Raw genomic sequence first — 18,910 nt, forward strand, 5'->3', positions numbered from 1 at the left:
GTCTTTTCTTCACCTTTTTTTTTGTACCATTTTCTAATCAGTGCACACACTCTCGTGTTAGGTCGTGATTGCCCAAATTACCTTTGACCTCAGCTTTCACAGCTGTTACATTAAACCAATGATATTCATATTCGAACATAATTTATTATATATGCAGTTACTTTTTCTACTTGCACGTGATTTGCAGTACCGAATTTTATCATTGTACACTTCTAGCAAAAAGGAATATCGCAGGAGTAGTGCATCTAATTCCTTTGGAAGACAATGTTTTTGTTTTCGCAATCTGATGTAGCATGCACAGTCGGCGCTTCATTTTCATTGTTTTCTGTGAACTACACATCCTTATAAAGAAGAGTTTGGAAGTCATTTGACTACAAGAAGTGCAAGTAGGAGCGCTTGAGTGGAGGAAGCACAGCTTGGTCATCGTTCTGATTTGTTTTTTGTTCAGTACGACGACTGTGTGTGACACTGTGCTTCGATATCAGTTGAAATAGTTGGCCTGTCCTTCCGCCAGTGGAGCCTGTGGGGCCAATACACTGCACAAGCATGAGGCAATAAAGCCACACAGGCCAGAATCCGGATATATATATTGTAAGAAAACTGCGCCTCTCTCACAAAGCCATGTTGATTCCCCGAGCTGGGGCTCCCCGCTTTTCCCGCCCCTCCAAGTTGGTGGCTGCCCTCTTTGCTGTCGTAGTAAATTGACCACTGGCCATGCTCAGCTCTTTTTTCCCAAGGCTTCACACCTCTACAAGTACCAGAGTCCGCTTAAGATGAACTCCATGAGCCATGATTAAGATGAACAACACTTTTGTTCACTTGTAATATCCACAACGCAATGACGTCCGCTGAAGACGAATTTCTGGTAATACAAATTTTCTCCGTCCCCTCGAGTTTGTCTTAATGTATATATATATATATAATGCTAACCGGCTCTCCGCACTATCGTCCGCTGCGCATCCTGTGCAGCTACAGCACTCACTAAGTGGGTCCAGATGGACCCTGCTCCTAGTGCCTCCACACTATAACAGTACCCTGTCCTTGCCAATCCCCGAGAGAGCATGCGCCACTATTCAGGGCACACACAGGCTTAAATGACAGGCTTCACTCAACAGCGGGCACAACACTACAAAGTGGGGAACCTAGTGCTCCCGCATAAAAATAGTGCAGGTGGAAACGTTATCTGTTGTGTAGTCCTCTAAACATCTTGGCTGTGACTCTTATAAGGCAAAAGCTGTGTCACCAACGACTACTGCAGATCATTTTTGAAATAAAACTTTTTCCAAGATCATACCAAGGTCACACCGAAATGTGCACAACTTTAAAAAGGTCGCCTCCAGATGAAATCTTCCAACAGTGTTTTCGGTACTTTTAAAGTGTGCCATGCTTTGTACAACAACAACACAAGGAAAGATGCACAAAATTTGTGGTAAGAAGCATGCTAAGCCCCTTGTTAGTTGTGCGATGAGACACCTTTGACTTCACTTAAAGCTTTCATTGGCCAAATCAGCTGATCTATCAGGGACCACTTGAAAATGTGCACCTTCGGTAGAAAATTACACTGGCCGTTTGAGTGCAACATTGTAATTGTGCACCCAAGTTGACAAAAAGAAAAGTAGTGAAAGGAAGCACGGATGTAATGGCACATAATGTAAAAAACGTTTTGTATCAAATGAAAGAACAATTTGTGAGTGAGCCCAGTCTTTATCAATCTATTTCAAGGAATGTGCTCTTGCCAAACGCCTGCGACCGTTTTTTATGCTTCTTATACCTGATCCTGTGACCTTTTTTATGCTTCTTATACCTGATCGACATACCCTAAATAAATCGGTTGCAAGTAGCGCCCGTCCTGTCTGTTCAATGTCCTTGTGGTCTTCGCACCCAGAACTGATGCACGTACCGATGAGCTCTTGAAGAGTGGTTGGAAGGTAAAAGTGGCTATGGTGCAGCTGTTCCACTAGTAGAAACAGAAAATCCGAGGTGGTTGGGTATAAAACAGATTTTCACCCAAAGGCCAAATTGGGCATAAAACAGCACATCATCCTATCCTAACGCCGAATGCAAACACAAAACAGTGCGGCACTTTTCTGCTGTATATGTGGCAATTATTTGGAAGCAGTCTGTACCGGCCTTGCTGACATAAATATAAGCGAAGCAGGCATCATAAGTGGGTAGCACAGGTCACAGCTGTAACTAGAGCTTCTATGTACAGTTAAAAAGCATTGTGCGTTTCGTTGTTCGCCCTTCGCACAAACTTAAGACTACATGCTCAATAAATTCTTCTGAACGGAACATACATATACCGACACGTCAAAATATGCGACTACAAATCCCACAGGCTAGAATGCACTACTAACATACTGAAGCGGAGCTTGCACGCTCTAGTAGAATGTAAAACCATGGTGAAGCACACTAGGGTATCTAGAAGTTCTGAGTTATTAGTCACTCCCAAGCAACCATGTACGTCCGTGGGACGTCCGAAGAACAGCCGGACGTCCATTGCCGAGAACGGACGTCCAGCGTACGTACAGTACACATCCATTTTTGGACATACAGTTCTGGATGTACGTCGGACATCCAGCAGTGGACGAAAACTGGATGTACATTTTTAAAAGTTCAAGTCGTGCCCTATATTTCGTGCACAATGCAATATGGTCACGCAATAAGCCTGTATTTTTAATCTGGGTCTACTACACAAGTTCTCAAAGCTTGAATAACAAAAAGTATCTCTGCATTCTGGCTGACATGCCAGTGAGGTTTACAGTAGCACGCGAAATGACAGAGAATTTAAGTGAAAGGAAAAAGAAAATTTCTCTTAAGCATTGACGGCAGTCACGTTGAAAAAAAACCATTTACGTAAACACCCACTTTTTTTACTCTAGCTACTTACTTTAAAAATGGTGGGTATAGCTCGCCTCCGAATAGGCGATGAGACGTACGAGGTCCAAATCATGTTTTGAATGGTGTACGACACTGAGACATCAATTTTCCAACCACACGTCTATCATTCAGTGACACACCTAACCTCCGACATGAGGGGCGACGTTTGTTGACTAATCACTTTTGTTTCTGGCTCTGAAATTTCTTTGTATATGCGCTTGATTTATGGCCAAATCAAGCGTGACCTTTGTAAGCTGGCTATACCACATCGCATTTTTTTGTGCACAGGGTTGCTATAGAATCCCGGATCTTGGCCATAAAAGCTTTGTATGAAAAAATCCAACCTCAATGACATGCATTAAGTTCTGCTCAGTATGAGGTAAAAACAAATGATACAGCCATTAATAAACAGCCTTTCAGCAGGTTTCTAGCCAACATGCAAAATAGTACGGAAAAAGGAAGACGTATAATTTGACTTCCTGCCTGCTCGTCGGCATAGAGACCGAAGTTTTGAGTACTGAAGTTCTATCCCCTTATTTATTATCTTCTTTTGTACTTTTAGATTAACCTTCTTCCTGTGTAAAGACCTATTCTTCATTTGCCGAGCATGTAATTTCTGAAAATGAACCATGCACTTGTTTGCGCACGCAGCCATGCTCAATGCGGTATATTGCGAGGGAAAAATAACCACAGGGTTTACTAGCAGTCGATTTTTATTCAACATTTTTGTTCCTTCAGGTTTTCTTCTCCTTTAGGTTTTCTTAACGCCGAACGCAGCCCGTTCTTTCGCCCTCCTCAGCCATTCCCTGACGTGGATTTCTACCTCGCTTCTCGGGCTGTCACCAAGAAATTTGCTCTTCCTTACTGCGTCTGGAAGTGCAACAAAGAGGCATATTTGGAATAGAAACAGATTGCCCCACAAAATTGTGCGTACCGACAATCACTTGGCAGAGCTTGAGGCCCCGAAACCTCTCTTTGCCCTTGCGGCCTTCCATGCTGAATTGTTGGGCGACCCCATCCGTCAGCAGGTGTGGCATCATGGCCTTCACCGATGCTGGTATTGCCTTGCCTCCAAAGGAGGCAAGTTCAGCAACCTGTAACAAATTATTATAATGCGATCACCAGCACTCATTTCAATACACTGGGGAATCGTTGCCAAGGCTTTTCTTGCAGGATGACCCTGCATGCTTGGCTACAAATGTTTGCAATGGTTGCAAATTTATTGAAAAGGTTGACTGCAACATATATGCACTCACCAAGGCCTCACGGTAGCCACCCGCAAGGGTTTCGTCAAAGGCCAGCACGGCCTCAACAGAACCCAGTGGGCCTGCCATTACAGGTTCAGTAGGTGGATCAACATTGCCGTTATTTTTGGTTGCAAGTCCATGGAGGCTCTCCAAAATTTCCATCTGGGTGTGCCGAATTATGCTTAACGAGGTGAGCACACGCCTCTGAAACTCTGCAAGCAAGAACGTGATGTTTACAACAAATATTGTTTTAACTTATGAAGTTGACTTTTTAACACTTCACCCACATACCAGCACAACTCAGGGCCTTTGAAGAATTTCCTGGACCACCTAAAATTCAGAAAGTTTTTTTGATGCAGTTCGAAGAATCATGACAGCACTAAAAAAACAAAATAGCTTACAGTTTTCTGCACAGGTGCCCGGGCCTTGTGATATTTGCAGTCCTGGTCAAATTATTCACATGTTTAGCTCAAATGCCCAACAAATTTATATGAAAAAAAAAGATAATATTGCAAAAAAGCAGTACACAAGTGACTGGCGTACCTTCTTGCCCCTGTTGGTCACGCCCTTGTTGCAGCATGCTGCTGCTGGCACTTGTAGCTGTGCAGAGCATGAAACGGTCAATCTATCAACGTCTACATCAACACACAGACAAAACATTATTCCACTCTCCAACAGTGGCACTAGGATACGCTGGCGCACCTACCCCTTAACAAATTTAAAGCAAACAAAGATGTTGCAACAAAGAAGCATACCTGCGTGCCCCAATTGCCTGAGCCCTTCATGTAGCCCACCACTGTTGGTACTTGTAGCTGTGTAGAAGGTCAAAATAGTCAACCTGGTAATGTTTACTTAAATACACAGACAAAAACAAAAAGAGAGGAACATACATGGGCTCTGCAGCAATGGCACTGGGCTGCTTTGGTGTGCCAGCCCCTGGCTTGAACCTTCAAGACGTGCTAAAGTACATATGCACAATTAAAAACTTCACATAAGAGTGCAGCCAGCTGGCTGGCTATTCACTTCACCTGGCAAGAATATAGCAAGTGAAATGTACAACTCTAAAAAGTGGGATATGTATAGAAATGAGCAGATTTGGAGACAAAAGAACTGCAAATATAAGCACTGTATGAGGATATTACAAATTCTATGTATGCAGGACTGGAAGCATTATTGGGTTACATCACAAGGATGTTTTGTTTGCATCTTTAACTCTCGAAGCTAATCGTTTATGCTACTTTTATGCATGTACACATGTAGTGGAAACTGGGGCTTCGCACATCCAGTAGTGAAGTACATTAAATGGGCTGAATACATACATACACGGAGATGCGAAAGGACAACAAAGTTCTTCACAAACAGTTGAAGTAAAGCTGCCAGCACTGAACAGCCTAAAAAGTGGCTCCCAAAACCAAAGTAGTAACATGCAATCCTGTCACAAAGTCTTCAAACAAAAGTGAAAAAAAAAGTGCAATGGTATTACGAGGTGGCTCTGATGTGATGAACGCTGTTGGGGCAGGCGGAAAACCATCAGAGTCCGATTCCACGGACGTGGAATCGTCATCCACCCAGCGTGCTGGCCTCACTCGGCGCCGCTTTCTGGGCATCTCCTCCCCACCAGAAAGGTCGGAAGTGAACTGGGCCATCTCCAGTTTTTTCCTTCCTTGCTCATATGAACCTAGTTAATGTAAAATAAAAGTGCTTATCAGTACTTGCGCAGACCACAAGCGCATGCTTTAGACTCACCAAACACTCCCTTCACGGCCGCATCGTAAAGGTGAGAGCCTGGGCCTGGTGGCTGCCCTTTTTTTGCCATCCTGGCAGCTTTGTCAGGTGGTACGTTTGGCCACCAACACTTTTCGCCATTCAGCCATGCGCACGGAACGATTTCCACAGTTTTTTCCTTGCCGTCATCAAATTCCACGATCGCATACATCTGAAAATATGCAATTTCCCTAAGGTACCACTCAGAGAGATAATGGGCCTTCTCAATTTACGAGGCTTGAATATATAGCCCACAGGCAATCCAACGGCTGCTGTTCCCACACGAGTACATAAAAATTTGAGCTCTTTCCCTGGCAGTACATGTCATGATAATCAAGGTGGCCCACTACCACATTGTGGATCACTTGTGAAAAAAGCAAACATACCAGTGGTCAACTAAAACTTCTCAAAACTGCTTTTGGGCAAAAAGCATTTTTAAAGATAAGATTGAAAAGTCAACCACACAGTTCATATGAAAAAATTGAAATCTGACCCTTGTACTACAAGAAAAAAAAAATTAAAAGCGATTACGACACTTGACGCAAACTGGCTGCGGCAAATGAAAATTCAAGCAACAAAATGCGCAAGGAACTAATTGTAGCGCCTCATCGGGGAGAGAGGAGCCGATACTGTAAAAAGGGACTCTTTTGCCACTTGTTATTCTTTTTTCAATGTATTTCGCGACCTCAGCTTGACCACAAATAAACAAATCAAATCAACCGTCAATAGTGGCTGCCAAGCCGCTACAAAAAAAAAAAAAAAAAAAAAGCGGCATGCATGTTACGCCAGTGTTCAGCTAGCACGGAGTCGCGCGTTCCGAGCATGGCCGCACACGCGATTGAAAAAGCAATCGAAATCAATCTGTAGCCTCACACATTTGTTACGGCACTGATTGCTGCGCACAACAGCTTTGGCAGAGCAAGGCTCCATCGGGAGGGTAATTTCAACAGATCAGACGTTAGGTATTTCGTGCCAACTACAGCTCAATCAGTCAGTTGACTTGACCGTATTTTTGAGTTTGAGTCACCTGCGCCAGAAACGCGTGCTGGCCAACCGGCAAACGTAGCCAGCGTGACATTACAAAGCACCCACCGGCAACACGCAAGCCACAATTCAAAAGTACATGCAATGGCCACTTACAATGGGATGTTGAGTCAAAACAATACTGGTGTCCAACTTGCTGCTATCGCAGAGGTGCGCTCAAATGCTGTCGTCCGAACTCAAACTCTGCTGCTCATCTTGGTTCCTCAACCGGTTCAGGCAGTTCAGGTAGGGAGGTACGGAGGCACGGATACGGGTACGGATAGATGTATGAGCCGTAGATCCGTATTATTAAAAAAACACTTTCTGCTGCTCATGCGTAACGGATGCTCTAAACAAAAGTACTTAAATACTTAAACCACTAAACGCTTTTCGTTTTGCGAGCTCGGCGTTCCGCAGTTTGAGAATTTGAACTATTTGAGACAATGTGTTCGGTATACCAATACCGAAATGTGAAGTACGTTCTTTTTGTTAGAAGTCAGTCTTGTAATAGGAAAAAAAAACTTCACTTCATTTCGGTAATAGTTAAAACATAATGCAGACAAAAAAAAAACCTCTAATGAAACTAATTGTCACATTCTAGCATGTTTTGGCTGGCAACAAAGGCAAATAACTGAGAAGAGTAAAAAAAAAAAGAAGTAAACGGTTCACAGTGTAACGCAAGACGCTTTTTATCTTTAATCTAAGATGCAGAGCGTGTTATATTGCTGTAGTTTTTGTTTTTTACTGTTTGGATTTACCGTGGCGCAAGCTGCGGCCACTCCGGTGGCCGTGTCGACATCAACATCGCTATCATCGCTGCTATGGCAAACATGGATGCTTCCCTACTTGACGGCAAAAACGTTGGGTACGGTTTTTATGTTAACTCTATGCGCGCACTACGTACTTCAAAGACATCTGGATGCATTTCCTTTGAGTTGGTCAAGTAAGTTTTCACAGTGCAGTTTGAGTTAGCTTAATTGTCATGCCGAAAGCCCGGGACAAAACGCGTTTAACAGCTTGGCGGGAAACGAGAACATTGTTCGAGAGGTACGGTCGACCCGTCCGCCATGAAGCCGCAGCATGTTGTATGACCGATGCAGTACAGCGTAATGACGTTTCGTGTGGTGACAACAACTGTGGTGTCAACAGCGCGTGTCCAACTTGTGTTCACGTTCTTGGTGATGAAGCAACACCTGACGTTCACAGTTCTGATGAACCAGCGACGCTGTGTGACGAACCGGCGACACTGCAAGCCAGCGCCGTGGAGATGCCAGCTACGTGTACAGACACGTCAAGTGAAGAAGACGGTGTACCGGACTCGCCACCTCTAGCTTCTGAGCCAGTCTTCGAACTGACCCTACAATGCACCGCTAACGCACAACAAAGGCCTGACTGTAGCGACTTAGCTGCAGGGCTAAGGGCGTGGGCCCTGCGGGAGAACATTACGCAGGCCGCCCTAACCTCGCTGCTGAAGGTGCTGAAATCTTGTCCGTCCGACGCATCTTGTCTGCCCAGCGACGCTCGTACATTGTTGCGGACGCCGAGAGATACGCTGCGTTCTGCAGTGACAATAATGCCCCCGGGGCACTACTGTCATTTAGGGCTGGAGCATCAGCTCAGAAACGCCCTCGCCCTCGCTGGCGCTCCTCCAGGGGGATCCATTACTCTCCAGTTCAGCTTTGATGGGCTGCCGATTTCCAAGAGCTCGAGAAAAGAATTGTGGCCCATCCAGTGCAGAATTCTTGAACACCATGATGCAGCGCCTTTCGTCATTGGTGTCTGGGCTGGTGCAGGAAAACCAGATTCGGCAGAGGAATATTTAGCCCAATTTCTAACTGAGCTGAAACAACTCATGAGAAATGGAATGAGTTTTAATGGGTGCGTGATCCAAGTCTCTGTGCACAGCTTCATCTGTGACGCACCGGCTCGGGCCTTTGTGTACTGCATCAAGCCTCACATGGCCCACCTTGGGTGTCCCAAGTGCACAGTTGAAGGGGACAACCTAAACCACAGAGCATATTTCCCGCCTGTGATTTCCACACTGCGTACTGATGAATCGGTCAGGCTTCAAACAGATTACGATCACCACCTCGGTGTGTCACCTATGACCACACTTCCCATCGATATCGTCAGTACTGCGCCTCTTGATTATATGCACCTACTCTGCCTTGGAGTCACAAAGAAACTGCTCGATCTGTGGTTTCGTGGCCCATATCAAAAGCCTTTTGAAGTACGTTTTGGCCCAGATGAACGAAAGCAGCTGTCGCAGTTGACCCTCTCTTTGGGGCCACATGTACCTAAAGAGTTCGCGCGGAAGCCTAGGAGTACAAGTGAAGTACAGCGCTGGAAGGCGACAGAGCTGATTTTTTTTACTTTACAGTGGGCCTGTTGTTCTGAAATCAGTCCTTCGGTCGGACCGGTACAAAAACTTTCTTGCTTTGCATTGTGCAACATTTTTGGTGTCGAGCCCGACATTGTGCACTCAGTATGTTGATTATGCAGAGTCTCTTTATAAGCACTTTGTTGAGACATTTGCCATACTCTATGGAACTGACCGTGTGTCATACAATGTTCATTGTGTGTTGCACTTAGCAAATGATGTACGCAACTTTGGTCCTGTGGATGCTTTTAGTGCTTTTCCATTTGAGAATAATATGCAGTTTCTTAAGCGGCTTCTCAGAGGTCAGAACACTCCACTGGCACAGTTGTACAACCGCCTTAAAGAACGAGAAGGAAAACTGGCTGCGCGCACATCCTCTTCTGCACGGAATTCATCATCAGACATCTTTCAGCTTGTACAGGAGCATAAAGGTTGTTTGCTTCCACCTGGCTTGACACCCCCTCAGTATAGATGTGCAGAATTTCGGGATTTCACTCTTACCGTGAACCCTCCCAACAACTGCTGTGTGGTAGACAATTCTATCATCATTGCAGACAGCTTTGCTCGTACCACTTCAACACAGGCACCATGCATCGTTGGCCGAGAGTTCACAGACAAAAAAGACTTCTACACAAGGCCATTTCCATCTAGCTCCATTGGCATCTTTGCTGTTTCTCAACTTTCTGGCACAAGATTCTGGCCTATGAGGAATGTGCAGAAACTTGTCAGACTTCCCTCGCACAATCAATCAGTTGTTATTCCATTTCTGCACACAGTTTAGCACTTTACAGATCCGCATATACGCCTCGCTGAATATTCCTGTCATATGAGTACGAGCTCAGGCCAGTGTGCCCAACTGTAGCTGCTTTATTGTCTTTGGAAGAGGGCAGGTGCTTCTGATCTCAGTAAAACGGCGAGGTAGCAAGGCTTAGATTCAGTGGCTTAGTTTTTTTTTTTGGCACTCTGCCTGTTAGAACTAAATAGTTGACAGTGGCGCTGTGCAGGGTTTTTCATGGCTTCTACTGATAGGCAAACTTGCCCTGTGCGCTTTAAAACTGAGTCAATCTGCCAACTGCCATTGCCACCTGTAATAAATTGAAATGCAGCCAACAGTGAAAGTCTGAATATCATGAGGGTGGTTCTTTGAAGAAATTTTCTGATCTGCAAGACAACCTGGCAGCATCTAAGATGTGAGTGGCTCATCTTTTCATAACCACTTACTGTTTTGCTTGGCCTTGCAATGTATTTTCAGGCATATATCTTTTCTTCTAGGTTTGCAATGTGCCGTGGTGTTGCAGTCCCAGCCCGAGCAGACAGTAATGAGAGCCTGAACATCGTGGGTTTTCGTGTGGAATTCGTCGTGCCCACTGCAACCCGGCAGTTATTTTCATGTGAGTGGTTCATTCCCCCGGCAACCTTTGACTGTTTTATTCTGGCTGGAATGACCTGTGCTTTTCATTTCCTTTTTTCTTAGCGCTCCGTGGCACAACAGACTCTTGGGTGGACGGTGTGGAAAGTTCGGCAACCCTAAAGGTGGAAATGCTATGGAATGTCTTCTCCTCACGGCAACTTTGCAGCTGCTGGTATGGGAGTCACCTCCAGAATGGTGTCTACTTTGCTCTGTCCAAACTTCAATTCCTTGAGCTGATCTACTCTGCTGCGCCTAATTTGCCCGTCTTTTTTTCTTCTGGGTTTGAACTGTGCAGTGGTGTTGCAGTCCCAGCCCGAGCAGACAGTAATGAGAGCCTGAACATCGTGGGTTTTCGTGGAATTCGTCGTGCCCACTGCAACCCGGCAGTTATTTTCAGGTCAGTAGTTCATTCCCCCGGCAACCTTTGTTTTATTCTGGCTGGAATGACCTGTGCTTTTCATTTCAGTTTTTCTTAGCGCTCCGTGGCACAACAGACTCTTGGGTGGACGGTGTGGAAAGTTCGGCAACCCTAAAGGTGGAAATGCTATGGAATGTCTTCTCCTCACGGCAACTTTGCAGCTGCTGGTATGGGAGTCACCTCCAGAATGGTGTCTACTTTGCTCTGTCCAAACTTCAATTCCTTGAGCTGATCTACTCTGCTGCGCCTAATTTGCCCGTCTTTTTTTCTTCTGGGTTTGAACTGTGCAGTGGTGTTGCAGTCCCAGCCCGAGCAGACAGTAATGAGAGCCTGAACATCGTGGGTTTTCGTGGAATTCGTCGTGCCCACTGCAACCCGGCAGTTATTTTCATGTGAGTGGTTCATTCCCCCGGCAACCTTTGACTGTTTTATTCTGGCTGGAATGACCTGTGCTTTTCATTTCCTTTTTTCTTAGCGCTCCGTGGCACAACAGACTCTTGGGTGGACGGTGTGGAAAGTTCGGCAACCCTAAAGGTGGAAATGCTATGGAATGTCTTCTCCTCACGGCAACTTTGCAGCTGCTGGTATGGGAGTCACCTCCAGAATGGTGTCTACTTTGCTCTGTCCAAACTTCAATTCCTTGAGCTGATCTACTCTGCTGCGCCTAATTTGCCCGTCTTTTTTTCTTCTGGGTTTGAACTGTGCAGTGGTGTTGCAGTCCCAGCCCGAGCAGACAGTAATGAGAGCCTGAACATCGTGGGTTTTCGTGGAATTCGTCGTGCCCACTGCAACCCGGCAGTTATTTTCATGTGAGTGGTTCATTCCCCCGGCAACCTTTGACTGTTTTATTCTGGCTGGAATGACCTGTGCTTTTCATTTCCTTTTTTCTTAGCGCTCCGTGGCACAACAGACTCTTGGGTGGACGGTGTGGAAAGTTCGGCAACCCTAAAGGTGGAAATGCTATGGAATGTCTTCTCCTCACGGCAACTTTGCAGCTGCTGGTATGGGAGTCACCTCCAGAATGGTGTCTACTTTGCTCTGTCCAAACTTCAATTCCTTGAGCTGATCTACTCTGCTGCGCCTAATTTGCCCGTCTTTTTTTCTTCTGGGTTTGAACTGTGCAGTGGTGTTGCAGTCCCAGCCCGAGCAGACAGTAATGAGAGCCTGAACATCGTGGGTTTTCGTGGAATTCGTCGTGCCCACTGCAACCCGGCAGTTATTTTCAGGTCAGTAGTTCATTCCCCCGGCAACCTTTGTTTTATTCTGGCTGGAATGACCTGTGCTTTTCATTTCCTTTTTTCTTAGCGCTCCGTGGCACAACAGACTCTTGGGTGGACGGTGTGGAAAGTTCGGCAACCCTAAAGGTGGAAATGCTATGGAATGTCTTCTCCTCACGGCAACTTTGCAGCTGCTGGTATGGGAGTCACCTCCAGAATGGTGTCTACTTTGCTCTGTCCAAACTTCAATTCCTTGAGCTGATCTACTCTGCTGCGCCTAATTTGCCCGTCTTTTTTTCTTCTGGGTTTGAACTGTGCAGTGGTGTTGCAGTCCCAGCCCGAGCAGACAGTAATGAGAGCCTGAACATCGTGGGTTTTCGTGGAATTCGTCGTGCCCACTGCAACCCGGCAGTTATTTTCAGGTCAGTAGTTCATTCCCCCGGCAACCTTTGTTTTATTCTGGCTGGAATGACCTGTGCTTTTCATTTCCTTTTTTCTTAGCGCTCCGTGGCACAACAGACTCTTGGGTGGACGGTGTGGAAAGTTCGGCAACCCTAAAGGTGGAAATGCTATGGAATGTCTTCTCCTCACGGCAACTTTGCAGCTGCTGGTATGGGAGTCACCTCCAGAATGGTGTCTACTTTGCTCTGTCCAAACTTCAATTCCTTGAGCTGATCTACTCTGCTGCGCCTAATTTGCCCGTCTTTTTTTCTTCTGGGTTTGAACTGTGCAGTGGTGTTGCAGTCCCAGCCCGAGCAGACAGTAATGAGAGCCTGAACAACGTGGGTTTTCGTGGAATTCGTCGTGCCCACTGCAACCCGGCAGTTATTTTCAGGTCAGTAGTTCATTCCCCCGGCAACCTTTGTTTTATTCTGGCTGGAATGACCTGTGCTTTTCATTTCCTTTTTTCTTAGCGCTCCGTGGCACAACAGACTCTTGGGTGGACGGTGTGGAAAGTTCGGCAACCCAAAAGGTGGAAATGCTATGGAATGTCTTCTCCTCACGGCAACTTTGCAGCTGCTGGTATGGGAGTCACCTCCAGAATGGTGTTTACTTTGCTCTGTCCAAACTTCAATTCCTTGAGCTGATCTACTCTGCTGCGCCTGATTTGCCTGTGTTTTTTCTTCTAGGGATGGATTGTTTCGAAATCCTGGTAAATGCGGCCCACCCCCTACCCTGCTAGTTTTTCCGCTAAACACATACTATATCTTTCCGTCATTTAAAAAGCACACGGCTGAGTTGCACGTATACTGTTTTACAAAGAAACATTTGTATTTGTTCTCTTATCATCACATTTAATTTTTCCTCAGGCACCCAAAAAATGTTTGATTGTAGCAAGAGCAACTCCAGGATATGACATTCTTTGGCTTCAAGAAAATGTGGACAAATGGCCGAAGCAAGATGTTATGATGTGTGAATTGGATGCTAGAGGCGAATAAAGTGTTCATTTATGGCAGTTTAACTGCTGCAAAACACTGTGTATGTTTTAAATTGTACGTGAGCATGATACTGTAAAATCGTACGCAACATCCGAAATGTGTCCGGTGACGTATCCAATTCCGGACGTCCGATAGGACGTACGGAAGTGTTAAAACCGGACGTCCGTCGTACGTACAGTGGATGTCCGTCGGCTCCCAAACGGACATCCTTCGGACATACGCTAGAGCCGGAGCGGACATACGTCGGACGTTCGACGGATGTCCGGCGGTTGCTTGGGCTACTGCTAGGCATATTCAATCACAACTATGAGATAAAAGTGACGGCCGGAAGCACGCCGGGCAATACACGAAGCAGCACAGGCACCAATGTCGAAAGCTTGCAGGAAGCGTAACGCTCGCCTTCCACTCTCAGATTACTTGGCACAAACGGGTGGTGGTGCTGCACGAAATGCACCACGGTGAGCCAGCTTCACACAAGGATCGCACGGAAAACACTCAGCAGCAGTTTGAAGAAAGCAACCAGCAAGAAGGGCACATTGCAGGAGCTTCCAAATAAAGCTGGGCTACTGATTCACTGTAGCTCGGCAGACGCGTCCTGTAGGTGATGGGTAGCATAGCTGAGGGAAGCGACTAAAACCTGACCGCAACACGGACGTCGTTCAGTGCGCGTTGCAACACTTCACACAAGGATCGCACGGAGAACACTCAGCAGCACCCAGCAGCAGCAGCAGCAGAAAGCAACCAGCAAGAAGGGCACATTGTAGGAGCTTCCAAATAAAGCTGGGCTACTGATTCAGCTCGCTAGACGCGTCCTGTTGGTGATGGGCAGCACAGCTGAGCGAAGCGACTACAACCTGACCGCAACACGGACGTTGTTCAGTGCGCGCTGCAAGTGTTGCCAGCGTAGCCGTGAGGGGCAGCGTTCAGCTAGAGTGTACTAGAAGGAGAAGGAACTCCTTCTAGTTCACTCTAGTTCAGCGTCGGTTGCGGTCAGGACGAAGCAGTGTTGCCAGCACGCGTTTGTAGAGTATGCTGGCAACAACGTCCGTGTTCCAGTCAGGTTTTAGTCGCTTCGGCCCGTACCCCCGCGTGGCCGCATCTTTCGCCGCACCGCGGCGCTCGCCACGTATGCAGTGTAGAGTTCCTCTATATATGTCTATATATATATAGCTCCCTGCGGGAGCTATATTATAGTGCCTGGAATATACTGGCTAGTGTGCGGAGCGCGCGCATTCTCTACGGGAGAGGGTGGCTCCGCCGGCGATGACTGCGCGCAGAGGCCGCAAGGGGCGCTGCTCGGCGAGAGGGTGCATGAAAGCCGCCAAGCTCCTCTGTCGCGGCGGCGTATTCGGCAGCCCACGCTTTGGTCGGCGGCGTGTAAGCACTGCCGAAGTAAACAGGTAGTCCTTTTAAGTGCGAATGCACTTTATAAGCGACCCCAAACCATCCACCACCGGCGGCGTTGGCGTCCGCAGTGCTCCTCTATATTTGAAAAAGAAACAGCATCCGGCGCCAGGTTTCGATCCGAGGACTTTGCGGCCGCAGCGCGACGCTCTACCGACCAAGCCACGGACGCGACGGTGATATCAGTGTTAGACGCGCCTTATATCTTTAACGCATTCAAACTACGTCGTCAGCGGCGTGATAACTGCGTGGTGTACACGTGATACTACAAACCCGATGGAAGAGATGGAAGAGAAGGCGGCGAGGCGGTGGGCTGCGGGGGCCGAGCGCAAGCGCCGCAAGCGGGCCGACAACCGTGCATTCGCACTTTCACATTCTCCCCCTCGGGGAAATGCGGGGGAATTTTTTTCAGAAACTGTTCGCCCATCCTTACTGTAAATAAGCTACCAATCGCCTGGCTATTTTGTGATTTCATCCAGAAACCCAAATTTAAGCTCCTAAGGCAGTATATGGTATATGCCGACTGAGCGGGAAATTTAATTTGAATGGTTTATTAATAAAATATTCTGAACCTGCGGGGAGCTAAATCTGTTAGAAGAAGTGGCGCTTACAGGAAATGAGATGGATACCGAACATCACAAAAATATTTTAATAATAAAACATAGTTCACTGTTAAACAGATAACAGATTTACATTTTCAGGCACTATTATATTTATAACAGAAAAAAAACACATTCCTATTGCATGCGGCTCTTTTCCTCTTAAATGACTAAATAAATAAACAAAATTTCCTATACCTTACGCGCGTTTCGACGAAATCCAACCTTGAAATCGGGCATGTGTACGTATTAGCATGCTTTCTGTTTTTATTCGTGTTTTAGAAATAGATAAACAGTTCTGCACGTTTCTACAAGCGTTTCCGTTTCACTTGCTAGTTTGTTGATGATATCCTCACCATTGACGCTTTTAAGAATCTCTGTCCCCACGCTGAGCAGCGACAAATCGCCGAGGCAGCTGTCAGTCACCACTGATCAAAGCGGTTTTTGGTCAATTTCAGCTGGCTGAATGACCATCGCAAGTGAAATTCATTACCGACAAGCACAAAAAAAAATATAACAGCAACATAAACATTTGGGAATGAACCTTCAAAGTTTTCACGGATTTGAAGTTTCGCCATGTCTGTCACAGAAGAGCAGCCTTCGTTGCTCGCATATGAAATAAACTGCCCAAGCTTATCGGAAAATATGTGCCAGCCAGTCTCGGACGGATACTTTTTGCAATGTCCATGTCCAGTGCCTGCAGGCTCCTCGAACTGGGGAAATAAACTCTTCGAGAAAATCAAAACATCCCCCTCGCGAGGGGCACGATCAAATGCAGAGCATTTCCGCGGTGGGCGTGCCTGCAAGTCTTATGGATTACGTATTGGTTGTTGTTGTTGTAATTGTTGTCTTCCAGCGTGGACATTGTCGATGAAGTCGATGGTGAAACGTGAAACGTGCCGTGAACCCCCTGCCGCGGCTATTACGCAACGTGGAGAGGCTACGACGCAACGTGGCGCGTCTATGACGCAACACAATCCAACACAATCCACTTTAATCCAACCCAATCCAAATCCAATCCAAGCCAAGCCAATCCAATCCAATCCAATCCAATCCAATCCAATCCAATCCAATCCAATGCCCTTCGCGAGAGAGTGTTATAGCGCCGAAATCGCGCCACCACATGAACGTGAACCGAACGCGGCGAGAGAGGGTGTTGCGAGCGGAGAGAAGGCGAGGAGGACGTGGGGGAGAGGGCGCACCTGTGGCCGACGGTTGAATGAGTCAAGGATATAAGGCGCGTGCGTAACCTTCCAATCTGTGTCGGCTCCGTGGAGCAGTCGGTAAAGTGACGTGTACCTTGCGTTCCGCCCGCAGAGTCGTGGGATCGAAACCTGGCGCCGGAAGGTATTATTTCTTTATATAGTGTAGGGTGCGGACTACGTAGTGATGCGGACTACGGACGCCAACGCGGGTGACATCGTGAGTTACTAAAATGCTCTGCATTTAAAAGCAGTTCCAATCTTTAATAACAGCAAACTGCGAGGATACTTGGGTGTACGACATTTGAACGAAGTTGCTACAATGGTTGAAGTAATGTATTGCTTTCACGCACGTGCGCGCGCAACTAGCAAGTGAAGGCGGGCCTGGATTAAACGTTACATCAATGAGAACGCCGCCAGAAGACTTGAGATGTCCTCGAAAAGCTTCCAGCCCGAGTGGTCGTGAAACAAGGCACTCACTGCACAACACAGCACTGACGAGCACCCCCCTCCCCCCGCCCCTACAGGGGACCGTGTAGCGCCCTGCGTTTGCACAAAAATTCGTAATTGGGCGCACTAACACACTAAATCGTTATTTAGCATGAAAAGAGATAATTGCACAGACAAAATACAGAGAAACCAAAAAATAAAAAAATAGAAATTTTATACAAAAATGTAAAGATGAGAAATATGCATTATAGGCCTGAACTAGAAAAGCTCGAAAAAGACGATGCGAATACGCATTAAAAATAGCGAGAATGACCCAAAAGTTATGCCTTGCATTTCCACAAAAATGCATAATTGGTAGAAGTAACACATTTAATTGTACAATAGAAAAAAATCATCAACTACACTTTTTCTACGACCTCATCGTCTACTTGGGAAAATAAATCCAAAAATTAAAGGGGGGGGGCAGGACATCCCAACCCACCCTCTGAATCCGAACGAAAAATCAAACCACCACCCCTTCGGAGTCCTTCCATAATCAGAGAATTCCATACCGTATAAGTATTTAATTGGGCGTTGTTTAAGCTATCATGAAAGCATAATATAGCGTAGAAACCTCTGCGTTACCTTATTTCCAGTTTTCTTTTTTTGCAGCGCATTAAAACAGGTTTCAAACAGAAACTGCTCTCTGTGCGCTATGCGCGTTCCGAAATTGTTGGACCGCAGCTGCTCAAATCCAAGTCCGGCTGTTATCTGTGTCCATCAGCTAAACTAGCTTCTCCGCTGTACGCGATGCATGGTTCTGGGCGATTGCAACGTTTTCCCCTCAGACTGATGAACTGTGAGCTGACTATGATTATGACTATGACTATATATGCACACTATGAAACAATTAAACAGCCCTTTCGAAGCATTCATTTTGTAATAGATGAATGCTTTTACATGCTGCATTGAACACAGTGCTTCAGTTCTTAACATCACACTGAGCTACCTGCTAAGTAGGTAAGTTGAATCACGAGAAAACTTCTGGAATTGGTTAACGTGTAATAAATCGTGGTTTATATCGTTGGTCAGGCCCTTTGTGAAAGACAATTTAAAGTAGCAGATATAACAATGTTTTCAATTTACTGCCTGGTGAAGCACAATAGCTGCCTTGAGATTTCGAACGCCAATATTAAGTGCGAATGCACTTTATAAGCGACCCTGAATTCCGGCGACCGCCGTCCGTACACATAGCAACAGCTGCGGGTGCGCGCGCTCCTCGTCTTCCTTGGCAACGGGGGGAGATGGGCGCGCGCTGCCTGGCCGCTGACATGGCACGTACCCACGTGGGGGATTGGCCAGGAATCTCCTCGTCTTCCTTGGCAACGGGGGGAGATGGGCGCGCGCTGCCTGGCCGCTGACATGGCACATACCCACGTGGGGGATTGGCCAGGAATCGGGCGTGAGAAGGGCTAATGCACCCGCTTAAAGGAGTTC

The 18,910-nt window shown here is 46.5% G+C and overlaps 2 protein-coding genes across 11 annotated transcripts; one reads left to right on the forward strand and one right to left on the reverse strand.

Annotated features, from left to right (window-relative positions):
* Window positions 1-3,586: 3,586 nt before the first annotated feature.
* LOC144139012 (uncharacterized) lies at window positions 3,587-7,622 on the reverse strand. Its single transcript, XM_077671511.1, has 10 exons — window positions 7,032-7,622; window positions 5,611-6,063; window positions 5,018-5,086; window positions 4,883-4,939; window positions 4,671-4,727; window positions 4,529-4,570; window positions 4,419-4,457; window positions 4,137-4,339; window positions 3,815-3,974; window positions 3,587-3,750 (listed from the first exon to the last, which is right to left on the reverse strand). The coding sequence occupies exons 2-10, from the start codon at window positions 5,771-5,773 to the stop codon at window positions 3,632-3,634; spliced, it is 909 nt and encodes a 302-aa protein (XP_077527637.1). The 5' UTR covers window positions 5,774-6,063; window positions 7,032-7,622; the 3' UTR covers window positions 3,587-3,631.
* Window positions 7,623-7,760: 138 nt separating this feature from the next.
* LOC144137764 (uncharacterized) lies at window positions 7,761-13,122 on the forward strand. 10 transcript variants are annotated; one of them, XM_077669712.1, is made up of 6 exons: window positions 7,761-10,685; window positions 10,769-11,102; window positions 11,182-12,349; window positions 12,429-12,762; window positions 12,842-12,950; window positions 13,074-13,122. In XM_077669712.1, the coding sequence occupies exon 1, from the start codon at window positions 7,897-7,899 to the stop codon at window positions 9,406-9,408; it is 1,512 nt and encodes a 503-aa protein (XP_077525838.1). In that variant the 5' UTR covers window positions 7,761-7,896; the 3' UTR covers window positions 9,409-10,685; window positions 10,769-11,102; window positions 11,182-12,349; window positions 12,429-12,762; window positions 12,842-12,950; window positions 13,074-13,122. The 10 variants fall into 10 exon arrangements, 9 of the variants coding, with proteins under 9 accessions (XP_077525838.1, XP_077525840.1, XP_077525845.1 ...); XM_077669714.1 differs by lacking the exon at window positions 13,074-13,122 and having other exon boundaries at window positions 12,429-12,537; window positions 12,661-12,762; window positions 12,842-13,064; XM_077669719.1 differs by lacking the exon at window positions 13,074-13,122 and having other exon boundaries at window positions 11,182-12,124; window positions 12,248-12,349; window positions 12,842-13,064.
* The last annotated feature ends 5,788 nt before the right edge of the window (window positions 13,123-18,910 follow it).

Source organism: Haemaphysalis longicornis, unplaced genomic scaffold (assembly GCF_048455015.1).
Source record: "Haemaphysalis longicornis isolate Haplotype H1 unplaced genomic scaffold, Haemaphysalis longicornis Haplotype H1 scaffold_5, whole genome shotgun sequence".
NCBI lineage: Eukaryota > Metazoa > Arthropoda > Arachnida > Ixodida > Ixodidae > Haemaphysalis > Haemaphysalis longicornis.

Excerpts from the sequence above, each read along its gene's own strand:
- LOC144139012 (XM_077671511.1), bottom strand. The coding sequence starts at position 5,773 with ATGGCCCAGTTCACTTCCGACCTTTCTGGTGGGGAGGAGATGCCCAGA. Across the intron at positions 4,571-4,670 it reads TGACCAACAGGGGCAAGAAG|GACTGCAAATATCACAAGGC; the intron begins GTACGCCAGTCA and ends TAATTTGACCAG. Across the intron at positions 3,751-3,814 it reads GCTCTGCCAAGTGATTGTCG|ACGCAGTAAGGAAGAGCAAA; the intron begins GTACGCACAATT and ends TTGCACTTCCAG.
- LOC144137764 (XM_077669712.1), top strand. The coding sequence starts at position 7,897 with ATGCCGAAAGCCCGGGACAAAACGCGTTTAACAGCTTGGCGGGAAACG.